The 24,919-nt window shown below is 41.5% G+C and overlaps 1 protein-coding gene across 2 annotated transcripts in view; it reads left to right on the forward strand.

The window, feature by feature from the left end:
• Nucleotides 1-24,919, forward strand: part of TRAPPC10 (trafficking protein particle complex subunit 10) — a 2,525,275-nt gene that overhangs the window by 1,241,190 nt on the left and 1,259,166 nt on the right. For both annotated transcript variants that reach the window (XM_044072500.1, XM_044072501.1), the window contains exon 8: nucleotides 17,395-17,541. In XM_044072500.1, coding sequence (XP_043928435.1) covers nucleotides 17,395-17,541 — 147 coding nt within the window. The remainder of the gene's footprint in view (nucleotides 1-17,394; nucleotides 17,542-24,919) is intronic.

Consider the following 24,919-nt stretch of genomic DNA (forward strand, 5'->3'; position numbering starts at 1 on the left):
AGTGAAAACATATAGCCTGATGTTCACTGAAGATTATTCATTGGTCTGGATTCAACTAAATGGACTGTGACACATTGGCTGACGACCAACTGACTGACTCCTGAAACTGCCACCATAATTTAAAAGTGATGAAGGAAGGCTTTAGGGTATCAGTCACTGGCTAAATTAAATACAGTCATGAGAAAAAAATGTAGTTATTTAGGGAAGTACAGGAAAAGCTGACCAAAGACTAAGTTTGGGCCAGACTTGAAGGAAGAAGGTAACATTCATATTCCAGACACTTTTTTGTGTCATAGTTTAGAAATGAGCAGGAGGGCTGAGTGCCAGTTTGAAAGAGGACTCTGGCAAAACTGGAAATAGATGGAGAGTTCACTTGGCAGAAAGTAAAAGAGGAGGCCAAAGTATTTTTGAAAGATGGAAGTACCAGGGTCTGATTGGGCCATCACTTTTTGCTGAGAAAAATCCGCAGACGTTCTGAATGGTCTGCTAAATAAACTACATAGCATCTGCTTGGAAGATTAAAATGGTGATGGTAGTGAGCTGGGTGACAGTGGTGGATGGTGGCACTTTTTCTTTTTAAACATCTTTATTAAATCACATTTTAAGTTGCATCATAAGTTTACATACATTAATAGAAAAGAAAACTAAGTTTAATAATTGTACAGGATACATACGTTTTCCTTTTAACAATTTTCTTTTCCTCCAGATTTACATGAATTCTTCAATTCCTGCCCTTGTCTAAACTTCACTCATCTACCTGACAATTATTTTGTGTGTATTGTTCTCACAAATTCCATTTATTTTTATAGACTGTGCTCCTTCCCTTTACTAAAGACCTCATCTCATATTCTTTTTAGTCCTGTACATTATTCAGTACTTAAGTACTCCCATTTCAGTTTTAGATTTTGATTTCCATTTTTGTAGTCATTTTTTTCTACCAATGACATTAAACTTAGTAAAGCCTTAGCATGCCTTATGCAGTTAGGATTCTGTATTCTACCTGAAAACAGTAAATCTGATGTCAGTTTTCATTTTATCCGTACATATGGGTTCGGATCTGATCCCTTGGATCCGACTCGGCCATTGCATTAGCTTATGGCAACCAAAAAGCTCTTGAGCTCCCTTCCCCTATCCATAATGTCTCTTTCCCAGTCACCTCGGATCTTGTTTGCCACTTTGTGAAGACATGGTCCTTCCAGTTAGCTCTTGGGCAGTTAAATAGAATTTTCGCTTTTTTTTGCCAAACGTTTTGTTAACTAAAATCGAAATAACTAAACATCGTATTTATCCCTTTTGGCTAGTTATTTCCCTTTTTCCATCTTGTACTGAGGAGGATGTGTTGCCTTCCTATTTTGGTGAGGCTATTTCTGGCTCTGATAAAAAACAAAAAAAGAAAGATGCATCTAAATCTGAACAGTGAAGCCTGGCTTCCTCCCTGTCCTCCAGAAGTTTGGACAAAGGAAGAAAAAGGCCTTCTTCTGCCCTGAAGTTACCGTTGGACCATTCTCCTAAAGTGGCTAAACTGTCGGACGCTAAGAATCTCTCGGATCCAACAACTTCCAGGACTCCCCTGCTGGATGTGACTACCTCAAATCTGAGCCTGTCTGCTCCCAAGGATATATTGGATCAATTATTGTTGAGCCCTAAGAGGAGCCCTTTCAAGCACATTCAGACCTTACCAAGCACTCTATACACTCTTTCCATCGACCCAGTGCCATCCAAAGTTCCTTCTCCCTTCCTGGAGAGACTGAAGTTACCATCGGCATTGTCAACTTGCTCAACTAGAAGCCTTGTGGAAGATAAAGTGGAGAAGGATGGTCAAGAAGATCCTCTGGGTGCAAGGTATTACAAGGGCACCTTCAGATCCTACCCTTAAAGGTCAGGAGTTTCGAATCTTATCCCCTCTTTAAATTCCTCCTCTGACTTCCCTTGAAGTTTGTAAGCCTTCTGATCTGATTTGTCCGGTATTGTATGCATCTGTGACAAGGACCTTTCCTTCCTCGACTCAGACCTCTGCTCTGAGTTCCTTGGCTCAGTAGGAGCCGGGAGCTCTCGGGGTCATTGCAGCTTGGTCGGGTATTGAGATAGTGTGTTCAACTTCAAAATTTTTGGAGGCGTCCCTCTGTCTTGGAGTCTTGGCTCAGATCAGTCTGGCCCTGGCTTCAGCCTCAGGAGCTCTGTAATCTTGGTTTGAGGGTACTGGGATTGATTCGTAGACATGACCTATTGGATCAGTGATCCTTTACTTCTAGGGGGCAGTCAGCTTTCGAGGCTTTGGAGAGGGACCATGTCTACCTTGGCAGCACAGACAGTATCTACTCCATCAGATCTGCAGTCTTCCACCTTGCAGACCTCGCACCCAATTTCTCAACCAGACCTCCCACAGGGACAGATAGTCCATCAGCCCTAGGCTACCCAAAAGGGTTCTCCCTCCTCTTCCGATACCACCATGGAACACCCCACAGAGGAGGTCCGTTGGAAGCGGAAGTGTAAGAAGAAGCACCTAGGCTCCACGGTAGAGTCCATTACCGAGTGCACTGACTTTGATGAAGATGAGGGATCCCAACGGTCACCTCCAGATGATGTTTCCTTCGGGGACATCCTAAAGATCTTGAAACAAAGAGGTGGCTGGAAGCCCAGCAGTCCCTCATCAGAAGAGTCAGTGTACCTGGCAGCTTTTGAATCCCATCCATCTACCTCCTGGGTGACCCCCACCCACCGATGACCTCATCAAGTTGATCTCCTGGCAGAAGTGGAAGGCTCCAGATTCCATTGAACCTACCTCTTGGAGACCAATTAACATAATGGCACCATGGATAAAAAATTTTGGTCAAAAGGTTGTTCCAGTAGATGCCACGATCATGGTGCCAGCCACGAAAAATGAACTTGCAGAAGAAAGTTCTACTATTAATCCTCCTAATAAGAATTCTAGGATGATGGATAGATGTGAAAAGTGTGTTTTCTCTTCAGTGACCTTTGCCTTGAGGTCCCTGCATTATCTTTCCCATTTTACCAGATTGCAGAGGGATCTGATCAAGGAGCTATCAGATACCCTCTCAGGAGCTTTGTCTGAAGAGGTACAGGATTTGGTTACCTCCCAGCTGGCAACCCTGCATGCTATTGTAAACTCCTCCATGAGGCTCATTTCACATGCAGCTTAAGGGGCGAGTAGATCTGTGGGTTCAGGCATCTCTAAGAGGAGACAAGGTTGGATGCGCTTGTGTGGCTTTGCTGAGCCCTTTAAATCTTCGTTTGTCAGGCACTTCCCTATTTGGCCCAAAAGTCAGAGATACGCTCTCCAGGTGTGAGAAGGATGGGAAGACCCTCTCTGCATGAGCATTCATTTTTCCACTCTCCAGAGACCATACTCAAAAAATCAGAGAAGCAGTGGAAAGATGTGGTTCAGAAAATCACAATGGTCCTTTCCTCAAGCATGTGGAGAAAGTTCCCCCAGGGCAGAGGGGGAACAATGATGGAAGATGCCACTCCCGCAGCAAAGGAGCTCAGCATCATCAAGAGTCTAGAGATGTGTTTTTGAGAAACCCTTCCAGTACTCCTGAAAGTAGGCCCGATTGCTCTTCTCTGGAGGCAGTCGGGGATTCACCATCCCTGCACCTGAGAGCCTGGCTAAACATAAACAACAAGTGAGTGTAGAAGATAATATCCAGAGGATACTATATACCCTTTTCCTGTCCACCACCCCAAAGCAAAAAACTCCCTTATGTTCCACCCAGTCAAAGGGAGCAAGCAGTCATCCAGATACAAAAGCTGCTAGACAAAAGAGTCATCCAGGAAGTCCCTCCAGACCAGAGAGGATCCGGTACTTACTAAAGGTTATTTTTGTTACCAAAAGAAAGACGGGACTGGAGACCAATTTTGGATCTCAGCAGATTGAACAAATCAGTTCAGTGGAGCAAGTTCCAGATGGTCATGGTTCAGTCCATTCTTCCGTTCTTGGAAAAGGATGTGCTCGATAGACTTTCAGGATGCGTACTACCACATAAAGATGGACAGGCGATCCAGAAGTCATTTACATTTCTGGCTGGGAGCCAGACTCTGTCAGTTCAGAGTACTGCTGTTTGTCCTCCCATCAGCCCCCAGAGAGTTCACCAAATGTATGGCAGTAGTAGCAGCTCACTTGAGACAGCAAGGATTCTGGGTGTTTCCATATTTAAATGACTGTCTCATAACTGCCCTGACCATGCATCTACTTCTAGAAGCAAAAGACATAGTTCTTTGAACATGTTCTTTGTTGGGTTTTACAGTAAATTACAAAAAGTCACACCTCGACCCCCTCTCAAGAATTGGATTTCATAGGAGCAAACAAACACAACTGTGATGGTAGCATGTCTCCCTTCATCAAGAGTGATGATCATAGGAGATCAAGTCAGAAAGTTGATAAATAATTCAAGAGTTATCTTCTCAGACAGTACTTCAAGCCTTGGGTTCTATGGCAGCAGCAATAGTACTAGTTCCACTAGTGAGATTCCTCATGAGAATCTTGCAGTGGCTGCTCATAGTACAGTGGTTCATTCTTTGCTGCCCTATGTCAGCCCCAAGAAGAATCGCAAACACTTGCAAGAGGGATTTTTATGTTGGATTCATCAGATCAACTTACACAAAGTTGCCCCTTTGTTCCCCCTCTCTTCAAGGCCACATTGACCATAGACGCTTCCCGGATAGGGTGTGGGTCGCATTATCTGGAAAAAACAGTCCAAGGCACATGGTCTACACAAGAGGCCAAGTCGCACATAAATGTCCAAGAGATGAGAGTGGTGCTGCTAGCGTTGCAAGCCTTTCAGAATGCTCTTCCTCTGGGGACAGTTGCGATTCAGTCAGACAAAATGTCTGTAGTCCGATACAGCAACAAGCAAGGGAGAACCATATCATACCTCTTATGTCAAGAGACGCTCAGAGTATGGCAGTGGGCGATTTTGTCCATCCCCTTTCTGGTAGCAATGCACATTCCGGGGAAGTCAAATGTGATAGCAGACAAGTTGAGCAGATCCATTATTATGCCTCACGAGTGGTCCCTCAATCAGAAAGTGGTGGAAGATGTATTCAGCAAGTGGGGCCAGCCTTACTGTGACCTTTTTGCTTCCCCTCTGAATGACAAATGTAGCAGCTACTTTGCCCTGATCCCCCTAAAAGGGGCATGTCTGATGGATTCTCTCACTCACAATTGGCCTCCCGGTTTATTATATGTCTTTCCTTCCACCAACTCCATTAATCCCCAAATGTCTTAAAAAAAAAACATATTGAAGAGAGACGTAGCCTTCATTGCCCTGTATTGGCCTCAACAAGTCTGGTTTCCCTTTCTTTGGCCTCACCTACTGAAGAAACCATGGATTCTGGATCCAGTTCCAGATCTTCTATCTCACATGACAGGAATGCTGCATTCAAACATTCACAGTCTCAAGCTAACAACTTGGTATCTCCAGTTCCGTTGTTAGCCAGACAGCTTATGCTCTCTTCACCAGTGCGTCATATTCTACTATCCTCCCATAAGGCATCTACATGAAAGTTGTTTAACAGTAAATGGAGAAGATTCATACATTGGTCTCAACAAAACGATGTAGATCCCTTTTCTGCTCCTATCCACACTATTCTAGAGTTTTTAGCACAGCTGTTTAAGGAGGGTGCAGCTTACTGTACAATAAAAGTGCAACTAGCTGCAGTTTCTAATTTTCACATTGAATTTTATGGTTCCTCCCTCGCTTCATGTAAGCTATGCAAAGCCTTCTTGAAAGGAACTAAGACTCCTTATAAAGATCCTTCACCACCTTGGGACTTAAATTTGGTGTTGCAAAAAATTATATCGCCTCCTTTCATACCAGAGGGGGCTACCTGTCAACTCAAATTTCTCTCTTGGAAAACCAAATATTTGACTGCCATCACATCTGTAAGAAGAATATGAGATTCAGGCTTTGTCATCCCAACCGTCATACTTGATTTTTCACAAAGACAGGGTTACTTTACATACTAATCTGTCATTCTTGCCAAAGATAGTTTGAGAATATGATCAACCAGTCTATTAATCTACCAGTTTTCTTCCTAAACTTCACTAATAAAGGTAAATATTTTTACCATTTGTTAGATGTTCATAGACAATTACATTTTTACCTTCATAGAACAAAGGACATATGAGAAGAAGGTCAATTATTTGTCTTCTTTTCAGAGACTAGATTGGACCTTTCGGTGGCCAAGGTTACTTTAGCCAAATGGATTACAGACTACATATCTTTTATTTACAACAGACAAGATTTTGAGATGCTGAAAACCGTTCAAGCTCATTCCACTAGAGCCATGGCCACCTCCTCAGTCTTTCAGTTCAGACCATCCATGGATGATATTTGTGCAGCAGCAACCTGGGCTTCCCCTCATACCTTCATTACTCATTATAAGATGGATTTGGTCTCTATGGGTAGAGCCTCCTTTGGTTCAAAGGTCCTGAAGAATAGCCTTCCTTAAGGCCACCCAGAAAAAAGGTAGTTGCGGACTGTCTCATATGCAAGGATAAAATGAAAATTGGTAACATCAGATAAAATAGTTATGTACTCACCACAACTTTCCATCTGTGTTGTCCATTTTCATTTTTCCCTCAATAACCCAACCACCACCCCCTGTCCCTTCCTTTGTTTATAGATGAGCGAGTTGACCTAAATTTGATAATTGGCTAATCTTGAACACCAGAAATGGTCTTACCCTTGTCCAAGGTGATTCTCTATTCTGTTATTTTTCTGTTATCAGCAAACAAGATCTGAGGTGATTGGGAGAGATGAATTATGGGTAGGGTAGGGTGTTCAAGAGCTTTTTGGTTGCCACGAGCTATTGCAACTGCCGATTCAGATCCTAACCCATATTTGAGGAAAAAATGAAAATGGACAACACAGATGGAACATTATGGTGAGTACATAACTGTTTTTTCCGTAGCTACTGCCATTTCTTTCCTGAGTATTTCTGTCAAAGTACTTTGTAGGGAATTTTTTAAAAATCTGCCAACTGGTGCATTCCCCAAAAAGACATGTTCTGAGTTGACTCATTTTTCACCATCACAACTCCAAAAATTGCAATCTACCTGTGGAAAAATCCTCTGAAGTTTACTTACTGTACAAAAATATCTATGCATAAACTTCCATGCAGAAATCCTGTACATTCTGGACTTTGTTGCATACATGGAAACCTTACAGATTTATTCCCATTGTTCATTTGTAATTTGCCTTTCTACACTTTTCTCAAATTTTTTCTAACCACCTGGGACGTATTCTTATATTTGACATGCAGTATATTTTCTATGCCCTACTAATTTTCCTTTTTAACATCTTTTGTTATAGTCTTGAGGAAAAACTCTGTCAAAGCTGACCTTTCATTTAACACTGCTTTGTCCCTGTCGCTCTGCCTATGAAGTCATTCTCTTACCTGCTGGCCAAATGCCTGCTTAGCCTCATTCCACTGAGCTATTTGTTCACAATACCTTGGTTCCAGTGCTAATTTCCACCATTAAATTCCAACCTCATCTCACTTATTTTCTGTACCTCTAGTTGCTGACAACCCTAGAGGTAACATTTCCTCACTGCAGTTCCACACTGGTTTAGTTCTTGCATACCTTTAAGCTGCTCTACGATGTTAATCTCTATGGCTGTTACTATTGTCCATAAAGAGCTGCATCTGAACTTTTGATGTTGCCTTTACCATTTGCACCCACCTCTGTACACACACATTACATAAATGACATCCTTTTCCACTTGATTTTAACGTTATGCTTGACTTGTATAGCTTTAAAGTACCCCTTCAAATCTGTTGACTCTAAACCACCTTTTTGCATGGGAGAATTGCTTTATCCTACTTAACTTTTGCATTCTTCTCTTCCCAAGTAAATTTCTTAATTTTTATCATCCACACCTTCTCCGCCTAGTTAATAAAAGTATGCCTGAAGTGTATGCCAGACTAAAAGGGCTAAAATATATTTTAATGCTTATGGTGGTGCTGCGGTAACATTGTCGCCTCACAGCAAGACATTGTCCCGTTTGATTCTCAGCTAAAGCGTCTTCTGTGTGGAAACATGTGTGAATGGGCGTACCTTCGTTGAAGACTGTACGTCAGGGCTGGCAACTCGGTACGTAAAAATCTGCTGCCAATCATTAGCGGACCGGAGTTCCGCTGTGGCAACCCCTAACCGGGAAAAGCCGAAAGATACAACAACAACAACATAGCCTACTAGCCATATCCATGATCAAGTGTTTCCAATGACTTTTTCGTGTTATGTTCAGTTGAATCTCTTCCTACATTTCTTAGCTGCCATACCAGAATTATTTTTTAATTCATACACCTAAATACTTAGTTTTATCTTGTCCCCATAACTGAACTAATTTATATGAGGGTACAGATTTTACTGCTGTAGCTTTTGTTTTATCGTCATCCCCCAAAATTGAACTGTCTCAAAATACTTCACAGTACTGAAATGTCCTTTTCTGGAGCAATTACAAAATAATGTCATTCCAGATTAGGTGAATTGTTGTTGATTGCCACATGAATTGTATGCCTGAATTTCTAAATCTTTTATTTTGATTGCTGACCGTTCTAAATGTAATGCAAATAGCAGGGGAAAGAGGACATCCCTTTCCAGTTCCTCTTTTCTAACACAGCTTGTCAAAGAGGAGTCCTCCCACCTTAATTCTCGTCACTGAACCTTCATATATCCTCACTAATCCTGTTATTCTACCAGGGAATGCAAATGCTACTGCTGCCATACTTACAGAATCCCAGATGGACCCTGTTATATACTTTCTCTGCATTGAAACTCACCAGCAGTGAATTTTTACACTCTGATCCCCACTGGACTATCATTGTTCTTTTAATGTTATCAAATGTTTGCCTTTCGTCTACAAAACCACCACATTGATTGTCAGTTATGTAGCTCTTTTCCTTTACCTAATTTGTACATAAATACTTTATAATCAAGATTTAAAATCAAAATGGATCTATACAAAGTTGGAGCTGAAGGGCTTTTATCCTCTTTCAGTAATACCACAACTACCACTGCTTTCTTCCTAGATGCAATTAATAAGTACCACTTCTAAGGTAGTTGATGACTGAGTTCTCCCAGTATGAAAAATGAAAAACTGGTGAAAAGCCAGTAAATGTTAATAATTTTGGTAAAATTTGGTTATCAGCAAGTAATTACATTGCCTCGATGCTAGAAAGAAGACTTTTAGAAAAAGTAAAGAAAAAAAGTCAACTAGGAAAGCAGCAGCATTTCAGCTGAAAATAACTTCAGGGATTTTCATCAAAATAGTTTTCAGTTTAAGCTATAGACAGAATTTTTTTTTTAAGTAAAAAGTCTTGAAAACAAAAGAACATAATGAAAAGCATGGATAATAGGAATTCCTTTTTCCACTTGCAAAGTAACTGTCAGGGTTTTTCCACTAACACCTGCCTTTAGCTAAATAAAAGCATGTAGGTGCAAGAATTTAGTTACAAGACATCTGGACGGCGTATTCTGAGTAACTCTTTCTGTAGATGTCCTGTATACAGTGTAGTTGAATTTGAATGCCTTTATTGGCAAGCAGTTAAAGGAAAACTCTTATCACTAAACAAAATCTATTTTTTTCACTCTGTCTTAGTTTTCTGAGTTATGTTAACACCTTAAAATCACTCTGAGTGCTTCTTACAGAATTTTAATTAGCTTAAGATATCAATGTGATCTTGTTTTTTTTTTCAACCCGTTCAGTCTCCCACCATATACATAAGGAAGTAGTGGTGCGTCCCTATTCCATTGACACTTAATGGGATTAGTGTCAGCCACTGTCATTACATGTACCTTCTGTAATAGGACTGCTTACTTTTTCCTGGAATGACCTTCATTTATGTTCATCTTAGAGCCCATTTTACACTGTACTAAGGAGTTGTACAGCTGCAACCAAAAAAGTAGAGAAATTGAAGCCCTTTGTTCAAAGTATCCTTTTGTAGTTCAAGATGAACTGACAGTTCTCTCTTATACATTATTTCTGAGGTGTCAAAACTGTCATCAAAGTTAGAGATTCTTGCAGTTTCATGTGTAAAAGCTGTTAGTGGAAAGGAAGGGATTTAGCACTAATTCTGTTCCCCAGTGCCTGCAGTGGAAAGATTTTTATTTTTAGTTATTTTATTACCTGAATGTTGTAGAAAATGTTTTATTTTCATTTATGTTTTTTCCCCTTACTAAGTAACTCATTGGCGAAATATGGCCAACGTTATAGCCCTTAACTATGGATATCTATTTTTTCTGAGACACAGATGTTTTGTAGCATTATATTTTCTGTCTTTTCTTGTTATTCTGCTCATATAGTGATCTGTTAAAAGTACAGGAAAATCACTCTTAGAAACCTGACTTCTAGATAATGACAATAAAATTAAGAGGGTAGAAAAATAATTATATTCCCCAGTCCCTGCAGTAAGAAGATTGTTTGGGGGGGGCTGAATATTGTAGGAATTTCTTTCAGTTGCATTTCTTTTAGAACTAATGTTATGTTCTTTTTCTCCTTGTTATGCTGTTCTATAATTATGGATTTTAGCCCTTTTAGCCAAATATTACTAATGTTCTATTACTTACATTTGGATTTTTTTTTGCAGCACAGATGTCATCAAGACATGTTTTTGTCTTTTAATGTTATTCTACTCATCAGTTGATTTGTTAATATTCAACACAATCACCGTTCAGCAAAACTGACTCTCTGGTAATGACACAAGTATTACTTTACTCTGGGCTGTGCAAGACTTCAAAATTGCTCTGTGTACTTTTACAGGACATTGCACTCCAGATGGTTACAACCATCAGTGAATTGAAGCATGCAGCAATCCATTCCTTTTCTGCTAACTGAACATGTTATATGTTTGGCAGTAAGTGCTGAGGACTAAAGTTCTGCTTCCAGTGCTAAGAGTACGTGGTTTGAAACTTCCCATTTTCATTTTCCTACTGTGTAATCCTGAGCAAGTCACTTAACCAGGCAGTGCTTTGGAGCAGCTGGGAATTTGGGCTAGATTCCCTAATGGTCTCATGGGCTGCATGCTTTGCTGTCTTGTTTGAACCTATGCCTCTATCCCTTTATTCCTTTTTTCAGTACGTCACAACTGTTACAGTACTATTTCATTTTATTGTTCTTCAGTCTATAAGTGTCAAAAGAACTTCGTAGCTTTTTACCACATGTTAATTAATCTTTTCTGTAATGTTTACCAGTCATAATTGCAGTAGTGATGAGTTTAATGTACAAAACATTTCCTTTCTGCAGTATCTTTCTTGCTCCATTCCATTCCGTTTTCAGCACACTTCTCCATTGTTGACTATATGAAATTACATCAGTGATGTTTTATTGCTCATGTACTCTTTTACATTCATTTGTCATCTGTGTACATTTTGCCCTTTCCATGGTTCCCCAGGTTATTGTTTTCCTAGTAACCATCTCTTGTAAAGTGATGTGCGCAGCTACTTTAGAAATGCTTAGTGCTGTTAAAGAGGAACTTTTCTTTCTGGGCCCCTACCCAGTTGTACTTTCCTGATGATCAAATGTCAATAAGTAGATAAATGAGGGGCAATCTTCTGACCAACAACTGATATGTCTGTCTGTCCACCCCTGGCAAACTCCACAATTGTCAGACTAGAAATCAACATGTTTGGTCACCAACAAAACATAATGTTAGACCAGCACAAATGACTGTCAAAGATGCTCCATTTACAATATATATTACACATGTGTTTGCATTTTCCCTTGTACAGTGGTAAAAAAAAAGGCACAGCACAAATATGAGAATGTCTGCTTATCTATTTGCTCCATCAAGTGCACAGTCTTAGGAATAGTTTGTTGTTAATGTACTCAGTATTTTTAAGAAGCATTGTAGTGTACTTTGTGAAGCCCATTTTCTCCCATTGTTTTTCCCAGTGTTACACAGGAACTACTGCATCACCTTGACTCATGTCTTTCATACACTTCAACCACATTTTGTCTGCTCTGTGTGTTGTGCTTTTCCTATTCAAGTCATATGTCAGCTGTTTTTCTTACATAGCACTTCTTACCATGTTTACAGATGTAATGCATAAATGCTACAATCAAGGACCCTGAGGTTAATAAACTGATTAATGAAAAATGGAGTGTTTGGTTTCCTTCTGTCAGTGTTTCACTCTGTTTGCTTGGTAGTTTAGCTGTACTCTGCCTCACCTGTGCTCAGTGCTGGATTATGGGTCTAGCATATGTGGAACTGAAATTGTAAGTGGCCTACTTAGTGTTCAATAGCAAAGGATTTCAGAGTAAACCGGAAACAGAAACAGCAGAACTTTTTCATAAGTGTGAGCCTGGAACTACAGCCCTATCACTCCCATTGTTTATTTACTTACCTATTTACATTTTTTTACTGGGAAAATCTGAAGGAGAAATAAAATCCCTTTTCAGTGGATATTCATGGCGAAAAGATCCATAGTTACATAAACAAAGTTGTTATGAAGATGTATAAAACATCTATTAAAGCAAAAGTATTTATAACTTTATAAAAGAGACATCTAAAGATTTAAAGCAATAAACTAACTGAACTATGAAGTACACATACATTAAAGTGAGTCTTTTATACCAGATTAATAGAAAAACGGTTTTGGTCATTGCATTGCACAATACAGATGACTTAAAGGAATTTTTTACCTGAAAAAGTTAATTAATTGCAGATCGGTAGGTGAAGTGTCAATAGTTGTATAAGCATGTGTATGCACGCACATTCATATAATCTATTTCTCCATTATACACACACTCCTGTGTTTTTATACATACATGTAAGGTGTGTGTTACACAATACTTTATACACACACACACACAGACACATATGTGCGTGTGTGTGTGTGTGTATGTATATATATATATATATATATATATATATATATATATATATATGTGTGTGTGTGTGTGTGAAAGGGCACATAACACATGCATACTAACATAGCCGGCCGTAGGCATAGGCCAACTAGGTGGCCGCCTAGGGCACCACTGTAGCAGGGGCACTTTTCTAGTATTTATTTGGTGTAGGTAGACCAGGATGGGGGCACCAGATGGGGTGTGGTAGGGAGCGCCGTGGAGCCCTTTTGCCTAGGGCACCAGTTGACCTAAGGCCGCTCCTGCATACTAAAGTAAATTCAGCTGTATATCATGGCTGACATCAATAGTTACATTTCCTTTGTAAATTAGAAAATGGTCACGCACCCTACCTGTGAAAGGGCTGACTCAGTCAGTAGAAGATGTCTCTTCTCATGGATCTGTGCACCAGATATTCATCCTTCCCTTCCCTGGAAGGATGTCACAAGAAAGCATGAATGACCTTATAAAACAGTATCACTACACCTATTTGATAGGGTTGCTGCTTGCCTCACTTCCTGAAGAGCAGTCCTAATTTGGGCAGGTCTGTCTTGGGGGTAGGTGGTAGTCATGAATATGGTAAATGTGTTGATACTTTACAAGAAAACATATTTTTTGACTTTTCTGTAAATGTCGCATACATCTTTGATACTAGATTTAAGTCATCTTGATATGTAAAATAGTATAAACAACCAACATTTAAAGATTTGCATTTCAATACTGTGATGCTGCTTATGTAAATTTGTCAGAAAAGGTGACAAATGCCTTTGAACCCTTAATCTAATTGCTTTGTTTTGCTGTGAAAGGCATTACTGCATTGGAAGAAACTTTGAATAGTGTAATTTCTCTTTTAGTCTGTACTAAAGACAGTGGAAAACAGTTTCACACCTCTCTGTCTTTTTTATTACAGCTGCTGAGCTCCTGACATCAGCAGGACTAATTGCCCACATAAGATTGTCAGCAGTACGTGACAGGATAAACTGATTTCTGTTTGTCTGTGGTATGTCTTAGAGTTGGAGACCAATTCCTCTGAAAAGTATGTGAGAAGTTAAGCTTAAAAAAGTGTGTGAACTTTCCTTTACTTTGATTCCAGGGCAAAGAAATAAAAGTTTTATAAAGTACAAGCAGGTTTCCAGTACCTGCACAATACTGGAACCATATTGTAGGGTGAAAAGCACTGTATGGGTTGAGTTAAACTTTAGAAAAAGGTGGAGTTTTCCTTTAAGTGAAAATAAAAAGTAAAAAAATGAGGTTTGGAGACGTTTATAACTTAGAAAAAAAAAAGAAAACGTAGTGATAAACAAGATTAATTATAGATATTTTCCATTTAGGTTAGGAGATGTAAGGTATGAATAGGTACTAGTTCATACTTAAGGATATAGTTTATCCTGGGTTTGAACAAGAACGTTAACAGTGCCCTGTATAGTAGGAAACACCTTGACAGTAAAATTTTCATATAAAGTTAAGATTAGATCCAAAACTTTTAAACAGTGTTGTATTGTGTGGAAATAATCTTAGAGCAACTAACTTGTGCATCGAATAGCACAACCATATCCCAGGATTATATAACATCCTGCCCTTAACCCCAGAAACTAATTTGCATATTGAACAGCACTACTATATCCTAGTACTGTATAACATCTTGCCTTTAACCCCGGAAGCTACCCTAGGGAGACCCCTTGTTAAAACCCAATCCTTAATCCTAAACAGCCCAACCTATTACAGGATCAGACAACATGGACATGCAATTTCCAAACATTTCTGTGGCACCCTTGGTAGATTTGGGCATCTTAAAGCAGTGTAGCTTAGGCATTCAGTACAATACCCCACTCAGCAAACTCTCTGATCTAGGAGTAAATCCTTGCATAACTCACTGGATTACTGGACGGCACACAGGACCTAAGAATTCAGGATCGATAAGACCATGTCCACCAAGGGACTGGTCACCAGTGGATTATCCCAGGGATCCGTGCTGATCCTTTTTCTGTTTGGCTTCTATTTCTTGGATGTCAAGGCTAACATTCAAGGCCTCTGGCTAACCAAGTTAGCAGATGACTGTAAATTGGGAGTTATTATAGATTCCCCCCAAGATACCAACAATCTTGCATGACCTAAAACTCACTGTCAAAAATGCATTATAATGCCCTTTGGGAAACTTAACCGAAGTTAATTACTCCATCAATAAAACACTCCTAACAGTTAACCTTAGTAGTAAGGGATCTGGGAATATATGTAAACAGCAGTCTGGCCTTTGACCAACATATAGCTAAGATAATAAGAAAGTCATTCTACATTGCCCAATTTATTGGTAAGGGTATAACATTCTTGTCCAAGGAAATTGTAGTACCACGTTACTTGTTCTTTATCAGACATGTCATTGAATATGGTGCCCCCTTTATCTAATCAAACACTTGCTCTTGTTGGAACACCGACAAAGGTTTCTAATCAGGAGAATTCAGTGCAAGAATACCCTACCCTACATTGATCTAAGACTGTCTTGGTAGACAGTCCCCTACATGTCGCTGAGTGGGGATCTTTGCCTGGCTTACAGGACCATGGATTTGACACCAGTCATTTGTCTGTTTTAAACCCATTTGGAAGATGTTGGTGTCTTGGAGGATACCTATAATGGATCTGTTACACATACACAAAACAGAGAGAGAGAGAGAGCTGCAGCTGTAGATTTGGAACAGCTGCTCATTTTTGTAGAGACAGATTTCCTTTTTGGAACATGTATATAGTTTTGGTTGTTTGCTGTGAGTTATAAGGGATATGGGATTTTGACTTTTTTTTTTTTTGTACCCAAACTGATAAATTGTTTAAAAAGGTAGTAACAGTTATTGGTTTTCACACAGGGAGAGTTGTAATGAACATGTTGCTCAGTCAGCCACCATCACAGTGATGGTTCTTTTGTAGAAAGAGTTCCATCATCATAGATTGTTTAGTTTTAGCACTACTGCTAAATTAATTATGGAAAAACTTCTTCAGCAATGACTAGAGGAATTCTTCACTATTGGTAGTTTTGCAGATGGGCATAACTGTGAATTCATATAGCATGGGTATGACTGGTTTATACTGATTTCCAAGGCTGACAAGGAGAGTCTGATGGATGTAGTGCATTTTGGATTTCATTAAGCTCGTCAGTATTTTGACTTACTGAAGTTTGGGTGGTAAGACTTAGGGTGTGGAGCCTAAATTGATAAGGTGTATATGGGCCTAATTACCTGATTGGAAGTAGATGACAGAAGAGTGGGATCTCGCAAGCAAGAAGTCAGAAACTACTAGTGTACTACAGAGTTCTGTTCTGGTACTTGTCCTGTCAACATTTTTGTGCCAACGCTCTCCATGAAACACAACCTGTTTTTTTCTAGCAACTTCAAAGCCTTTAATGGTAATTAAACGAGCCCACCTGCAGCATGAACTAGTGTGGATGAAAAGTGAGGATATGGGTAGCAGGTGAACTTCAGTACAAAAATTTCAAGGTTATACATTTTGTTAGAGGAGACTTGTGTGTTAGAAGGGTTACCCCCTAAGTAAACAAATAATAAGATCTAGGTATTATATTCACTCCCAGGTTAAGTCATAGTTTGCAGTGTACAAAAGCAGTAGTAAAGATGAGTAGAATGCTTGGGTACATTACCATAAGTGTGGAGACTTAGATGCCATCTTCCCATTATCAGTGACACTTGGAATGTTTTTTTTTTTTTTTTTTTTTAAGTTTGGCAGTTGGACACAGAGGTTTAACATGTCCTGCTACACTTGGATCCTACAGCAAGCAGTCCTGGGATTGATTTAACAGCCCATTTGCCTACTGTACAACTCTCAGCAAGTCCTTTAACCAGACATTCCTCCCCAGTTGCCCTTAAAAAGGGACTACATGGCTAGCTAGTTAATAACTGCATTATTTCTAATTTTGTACAGAATATTTTCATTTATGGAGATCACGTAGAAGAAATGTTAGGCCATCTGAGATTGTGCAATTGTAAGTTGATAAGGTAAAGGAAATGTAGTACAAGGAAAGGCTCACAGTATTAGGAACATGCATGCTTGAACATAGAAAGGAAAGGTGAGATGTGATATGGATGTACTTTATGAGGAGTATATTAGTAGTGTAAAATGGAAGAGAGAAGGCAGTAATGAGGAACACAGTTAGCAACTCAGTTTGGAAAAGAAAGATTAAAATTTTGTGATATTACTTGATTGAGGTGTCTGAGCCTTCAAATGCCTTTCTCGGATAGGGTGATGGAATCTGCATGTAGTAGGTGTTTTTATATGTGTTGAGATGTAAAAGAAGATGGGGAGGGGAAGTGGCAGCTGCATTTGGCAAGTTTGAAGCACTTGGACAGAATTGATGAGACATGTTGTCTGTTAGCATGTTAATATATTGGTTCACATTTGAAGAACACACTTGATTTAGGATAATTTGAAATTTGTGTTATAGCTGTTCATTGCAGACTTGTTACAGTAAGTCAGTAACACAACAATGCAGTATTATGAATGCCTGTCTTCCTTTCTCCCCCACCAGGTGGTGGTTCCTGCAGGAGCACTGGATTGTTGGGTATTTTTGAGCTGTTTGGAGGTACTGCAGAGGATAGAAGGTTGCTGCGATCGAGTCCAGATGGAAGCAAATGTTTCTCATACTGTTGGGCTGTGGAGCTATGCCACTGAAAAGGTTAGTGCATCTCAATCTGGAGTAGTAGTAGTAGTAATCATTAGTAGCAGTGAAGCTTTGATGTTATGTAATCCTATCTCACCGTAATTCTTGCTGGATGGGTTCGGAGCTGATACTAAAGCTCGAGAGCTTTTACTGGCTCGAGGCTAGCCCCTATCCCATGGTGCCTCACGGCAATTCCTCAGATCATGTTTGCCATGAAAGCTTCGAGGTTGTGTCTTAGTGGCTTGTTGGCCAAGTAAAATGATTATTTACTTATTTAGTCCTTTTCTACCACCTTTTTCTATCTTATGTATATCTTAATAGTTTCTTCTGTATTGTGCGACTGTTGTTGAAAATTTTCAACCCCTATTCCCCCCTTAGGACTGTACGGCCCATTTAAATTAGAGGGCCGTAGTGCCCGTTTAAGTTAGAGGGCCTTTCCTCCCTGTGTGTGTGACTGTTATAAAAAAAAAAAAAAAAAAAGCTTCTCCTTACACTTTGTGTGTAACAATGTCTAAAGTTAAAGACTAGGATCACAAGGATCATCGCCCTTCTGGCTTCAAAAAATGTGACAGGTGTGCGCAGAAAATGTCTCTTACAGACAGCCACACCAGTTGCATATATTGTCTGGGTGAAGCCCTTTTATAGGAACCCTGCACCTTCTGTCACGCTTTTTGTACAAGAGTGTTAAATGAAAGGAAGAGAAAACTTATTGACAGGGGTCTCATGACCAGTTCCTTCCAGGAATAGCTGGAACTTGGTCAGGCAGCTCCAGAATCTTCAAAGAGAAAATCATCGGCCCCGACTTCGGAGCCGACTAAAAAGTCGAAAGCGTCAGAACCAAGGAGTTCCTGTTCTGACTCTGCTTCATCTTCAGTGCAGTCTATTCCGTTGGTTCCAAGACAGTCTTTGGTACCGAAATTTTGCTCGACATCGAGACTGTATCTGCTAATTTGAGATCTCCTATTTTGGAGAGAAGGAGGTCTCCTTCAGTCTCCATCAGATCCTCCAGGACCCTATCAGATGAGGACATTGAGTGGGTGGTGAAGAGTTTGCTTTCCGATCCAGCTCTGGCTGAAAAATTGACCCCTCCAGACCCAAAGATCTTGGAGCCATCCCCCGTACCGATCACTATTCCTCCTCCGACTGCTTTGCTCTCGGAGCCTATTACATCAGGTTCCTCTGTCTTTGACCCTTCGGCTCCGAGGATTCAGCCTGTTTCCTTGGTGCCAATTACTCTATCCTTGATGGCTCAGTCTGGAGCCAAGGGTTCTGGGAGCCAATGCTCTCGTTTTGACTCCAAGGGGGACAGTCACCCTGGGTTCTCTTCGGAACCGACCCTCCCTCTCAGAGCCTCGGCTTGACTCAGCTCGGCTCCCACTTCTGCTTTGGAGCCGTTCCCTCTTGCTAGGAGTCGATCATCCGCCCCCTCAGTGCGGAGGTCTTCTTTGGAGTGGGGGGGGGGATTTCGAAGCTATAGAGAAGGCTTTATCCTCTGCCAAAGCCTTTCCTTTGGAACCTATGTCCCACCAGCATCAGGCAGCAATCTCTTCCCCCCTGCCACCCCCACAGCATAGGGAACCAGAGACCCAAGTAGCCCCCATTGCAGGCGCCCCTTCTTCCGAAACCTCCCCAGATTAACCCACTGGAGAGCTCCCTCGGAAGAGGTTATGTAAGAGGAAACACGTCGACTCCCCTGAGTGTGTCACATCAGACACTGATTTGGAGGAATCAGAAGGGTCCTCTAGATCTCCCTCTGAGGATGTCTCCTTCTCTGACATCCTAGAAATCCTTAGACAGAGGGATGATTGGAAGACCTCTAACCCTACTGAGAATGAATCAGTGTATCTTGAGGCCTTTGGCCCCTGACCTTCCACCTCTTGGGTGACACCACCTTATGACCAACTTTTGGGGGTCATTTCGCAGAAAGCATGGACATCTCCAGATTCAGTGGAAGCCGTCCCGAGGAGGCCAAACAAATTTATGACCGCACCTGAGGACAAGTCTTTCCTTAGCAAGGGAGTTCCAGTTGATGCTATGGTGGTAGCAGCGGCCACCAAGAAGGAATTATTTGAGACGTCTTCTAATATCCATCCTCCTAACAAGGAGTCCAGGACAATGGATAGGTATGGGAAGCATACTTTTTCTTTAGCGGCATTTACACTAAGATCGCTGAATTTACCTGACTCATTTCACTCGTCTTCAGGGGGATCTCCTGAAAGAGTTAGGATATACCTTCCAGGGCTCAGTAGCTCTGGGTTCCATGGACAAGGTTTCCACTCAGTTCTCCACCCTTACTTCCATAGCTAACTCCTCCATGAGGCTGATTTCATATGCGGCAGATGGAGCGAGCAGGGCAGCCGCAGCAGGAATATCTCTCAGGAGACATTCGTGGATGTGTCTTTGTAATTTTACAGAATCTTTCAAGTCTTCCTTCACTAACGTTCCCTTTGATGGTTCACCTCTTTTTGGACCCCAAGTAAAAGAGACTTTGACTAGGTGCGAGCAGGAAGGAAAAACCGTATCTGCCGTTGGAGTCCGTTTCTCTCTCCTGCCCAGACCCTATCCCAAGTGTAATACAGGAGGGAAAATGTGGTTCCGCAAATCCCAAAAATGTTTTCCTCAGGCACAAGGTCAACCCTCCCCAGGGGCAGAGGGGGAGGATATAATGGAAGATGCCACCCTCGCGGCAGAGGAGGTCTGCAACATCAGGGAGACAGAGAAGCTTTTTCTGATCGTCCCTTCCATCGACCCTGAAGGGTTGATTGACTGTCCATCTCTGGAGGCAGTTGGGGGTCGTATATCGCTGTACTCAAGCGCCTAACTATCTGTCACTTAAGATCGTTGGGTACACACAGTAATTAATAGCCAGTGGTTACCTGATTCCCTTTATTTCCGAACCCCCAACAAACCGGTCTCTTCCAGATGTACCACCCATCCAACTAAACCGTGCAACATCAGAGGTCATCTTGTTGCTGCAAAAAAGAGTCATCCAAGAAGTCCCCGCAGAGCAAGTAGGATCCGGAACTTACTCTCGATTCTTTTTAGTTCCAAAAAAGTCAGGGGACTGGAGATCAATTCTAGATCTCAGCAGGCTCAACAGGCATGTAAGAAAATCAAAGTTCCAAATGGTCAATCTGCAGTCGATAGTTCCCTTTATTGGGAAAGGCAGCTGGATGTGCTCAATTGATATCCAGGATGCATACTACCACATCAAAATGGACAGGCGCTCCAGGAGACACTTGCGCTTCCAGCTGGGAGCCAGCCATTTTCAGTTCAGAACACTGCCCTTTGGCCTCACTACAGCCCCCAGAGTGTTTACCAAATGCATGAAAGTGGTAACGGCTCACCTGAGACGTCAAGGATTCCAGGTGTTTCCGTACCTAGACGACTGGCTCCACATTGCTACCACCAGGCATCAACTCATAAGAACCAGGGACGAGACTCTATCCTTGTGCGCCAGCCTAGGCATCACTGTCAACTTGCAAAAGTCAGTCTTATCTCCCTCACAGCATATTGTATATCTAGGCTCAGAAAGACACAACCACCATGTCAGTAAAGCTAACACAGGAAACAGTGGAATCTCCACCCAGTCAGATCAGATCCTTATTAAACAAACAGAGTCCATGCCAGAGTAGTCCTTCAAGTCCTAGGGACTATGGTTTCCACCATCTTATTAGTTCCTCTTGCTCGCCTACATATGAGGATTCTCCAGTGGATGCTGTTTGCACAGTGGTCCTTGCAAGACCTTCCATTTTCTCACCAGATATTAATAACAAATGCATGCAAAAGGGATTTGACATGATGGTTACACACGAAACAACTTGTCATAGGTCGTCCACTTGTTCCTCCCCAAGAGAAAGCAGTTTTGACCACGGACACTTTCCAGACATGGTGGTGGGGGGGGCATTATCAGGGAAAGACAGTCCAAGGTACCTGGCAAAACCACTTGTACATCAATGTTCTGGAGATGAGAGCGGTGCTATATGCGTTGCAAGCACTTCACAGCTCCCTTCCCTGGAATGATTGCGATTCAGTCAGACAACATATCTGTCGTTTGGTACATAAACAAACAAGGGGGAACCAAGTCTTACCCACTTTGCAGAGAGGCCTTAAGAGTTTGAAAATGGGCGATGGATACTCAATGCTTCCTGATAGCAACGCATATTCTGGGGAAATCCAACGTAATAGCGGACAAACTCAGCCGAGCAATTCTGATGCCTCACAAGTGGTCCCTGAATCCATTGGTTACGAAAGAGATCTTTCACAGATGGGGCCAGCCTTGCTGCGATCTATTTGTCACTCACCCGAATACCAAATGCAGCAGCTACTTTGCCCTAATTCCCCATCCAGGTATGTCACCCAGGGATGCTCTAGTTCCCGATTGGCCCCCTGGACTTCTCTATGCCTTTCCTCCCTTTCCACTCATACCCAAAGTAATACAGAAAGCAAGACAGTTGAGGAGTTCTTGATCCTCATTGCTCCTTACTGGCCTCGACAAGTTTGGTTTCCTTTCCTGTGGCCCTACCTTTTGGAGGAACCATGGATTCTGGACCCATCTCCAAATTTCCTGATTCATCAATCGGGACAGTTCCACCCCTCCATCCACACCCTCAAATTGACAGCATGGCTGCTCCAATTCCACATATAGCCAGGTGCATTCCCTTATCCCCAGTGGTCAAACACATCCTAGTTTCATCCCATAAACCTTCCACTCAAAAACTATATTCTAGCAAATGGAAAAGGTTTTCCCTTTGGGCTATGAATCGGGGCTTAGATCCATATACAGCTCCTTTAGAATCCATTTTATCCTTCCTAACAACAATTTTTCATGAAGGAGTGGCAGCCGCTACAGTTAGAGTTCATTTAGCTGCCTTTTCCAATTTCCATTTTGGTTTAATGGGAAATCCAGTCATGCAACACTCCCTCTGTAAAACCTTCTTAAAAGGAGTTCTTCTTCGGCCCCCAGTAAAACAACCATTAGAACCCTGGGACTTAAATTTAGTCCTTTCATCTTTGATGTCTGCACCCTTTGAACCATCCTCGTCGTCAGATTTAAAATTGTTATCATGGAAAACCTTGTTCTTGGTAGCTATAACATCGGCTAGGAGAGTCTCAGAACTTCAAGCCCTAACTATTCAACCTCCTTACATTATCTTTCACAAGGATAGTCTCTCTCAGGAAAAACCCTTCCTTTCTTCCTAAGGTATGCTCAGAACACAACCTGAATACTACTATTGAGCTACCTGTGTTTTTTCCAAACCACTCTAATAAATCAGAGTATATTCTTCACCAGCTAGATGTCCACAGGATACTCAGATTCTATATACACAGGACCAAAGAGTTCAGGAAATCTGATAAACTTTTAGTTTCCTTTTCTGACAAAAGGAAAGGCTTACCTGTTTTAAAAATTACTCTTTCAAAATGGCTTTCGGATTGCATATCCTTTGCTTATCAGCAAGCTGGTAGACAATTACCGTTAAAAGCTAAAGGTCACTCTACTAGGGCTGTAGCTACTTCATGTGCCTTTAGATCTAGGTTCCCAATTGATACTATTTGTGCAGCAGCCACTTGGGCAAGACCACATACGTTTGTCACTCATTACAAATTGGATTTGGCCTCCTGGGACAGGTCATCCTTTGGGTCCATTGTGTTGAAGAGTCTCTTCACTTGAACCACCCGGGATAAAGGTGCTACTGACGACGCTGTCCCATCCAGCAAGAATTATGCCGAGATAGGACTACATAACATAAGGAAGTTTTGTACTTACCATAACGTTCCATGTTTATAGTCCATCTTGCCTATATTCTTGCGTCCGTCCCTCCAACCCCCTTCCTGTTTCTGGGGAAATCTAGTGGACCTCTTTTTGGGGTTGCCTGACTTTGCTCTTTATTGTCCACCTGGAATGGATAATGTTTCTAATCCTTTGCTGTATTTATACAGCTTCTTTCGTATTATTACCTGATAGGTATTTATTACTTTCTTTCAAACTAGATCTGGGGAATTGCTGTGAGGCACCATGGGATAGGGGCTATCCTCGAGCCAGTAAAAGCTCTCGAGCTTTAGTATCAGCCGAGTCGGAGCCGAATATCTGCTCCGAACCCATCCATGGAACGTTATGGTAAGTACATAACTTCTTTTTATATTAAGGACTGTTATTAAGACACACAGAATATGTTAAACCACAGATGACTGAGTTACTAATTATCAGGACAGATATTAAACCAGTTATAAAATAATCTTGTGTGCAGAGCTGTAGTAACTACAGAGGGATAAAACTGATCAGTCACAACATGAAATTATGGGAAAGGGTAGTGGAAGCTAGGTTAAGAAGGGAGGTGATAATTAGTGATCAGCAGTATGGTTTCATACCAGGCAAGAGCACTACAGATGCGATGTTTGCTCTAAGAGTGTTGATGGAGAAGTACAGAGAAGGTCAGGAGGAGTTGCATTGTGTCTTTGTGGACTTAGAGAAAGCATATGACGGGGTGCCTAGAGAGGAGTTGTGGTATTGTATGAGGAAGACGGGAGTGGCAGAGAAGTATGTAAGAGTGGTACAGGATATGTACAAGGGTAGTGTGACAGCAGTGAGATCTGCAGTGGGAGTGACAGATGCGTTTAAGGTGGAGGTGGGATTACATCAAGGATCAGCTGTGAGCCCTTTCTTATTTGCACTGGTGATGGATAGGTTGACAGACAAGATCAGACAGGTGTCCCCGTGTACTATGATGTTTCCAGATGACATTGTGATATGTAGTGAGAGTAGGGAACAAGTTGAGGAGACCCTGGAGAGGTGGAGATATGCTCTAGAGAGGAGAGGAATGAAGGTCAGCCGGACTAAGACAGAATATATATGTGTGAATGAAAGGGAGGATAGAGGACTAGTGAGGATGCAGGGAGTAGAGATGGCGAAGGTGGATGAGTTTAAATACTTGGGATCAACAGATGTTCATCGTGTTACACTGCTGCAGTCATTACACTTGGGTTCCCCAGTCGGCCTGAGTTCCAAAGTCTTGGTCTGGCATCAGTTGCTGTCGCCTCCTCCCTGACATCAGTGCGACAGGGGTATATAAGATGCAGCCAATGCCATTTTCTTCAGTCTTTCTTGCCGCGCGGTGCCCGAAGCAAAAGCAGTTCGCAAGTGCCGGTCGTCTGACTCCTGAGATTTTCATTCTGAATCCAGAACCGAAGTCTTCTACAAAGCTAAGTACCCCGTTGGGGAAACTTTTTCTTGCCTCAGACCGATGTCAGTAAAAGTTAATAACTGTATTTCTTGTGGGAAGCAAATACCTCATAAGGATTTCCATTCTTATTGTATCCCATGCCTAGGCCCAGACCACGACGTCACTGGTTGTCGGTTTTGTGCTAGGTTTAACAAGCGCACTATTAAACGTCG

The sequence above is a fragment of the Protopterus annectens genome, chromosome 5.part0, assembly GCF_019279795.1.
Source record: "Protopterus annectens isolate FY-2018-M chromosome 5.part0, PAN1.0, whole genome shotgun sequence".
In the NCBI taxonomy this organism is placed as follows: Eukaryota; Metazoa; Chordata; order Ceratodontiformes; family Protopteridae; genus Protopterus; species Protopterus annectens.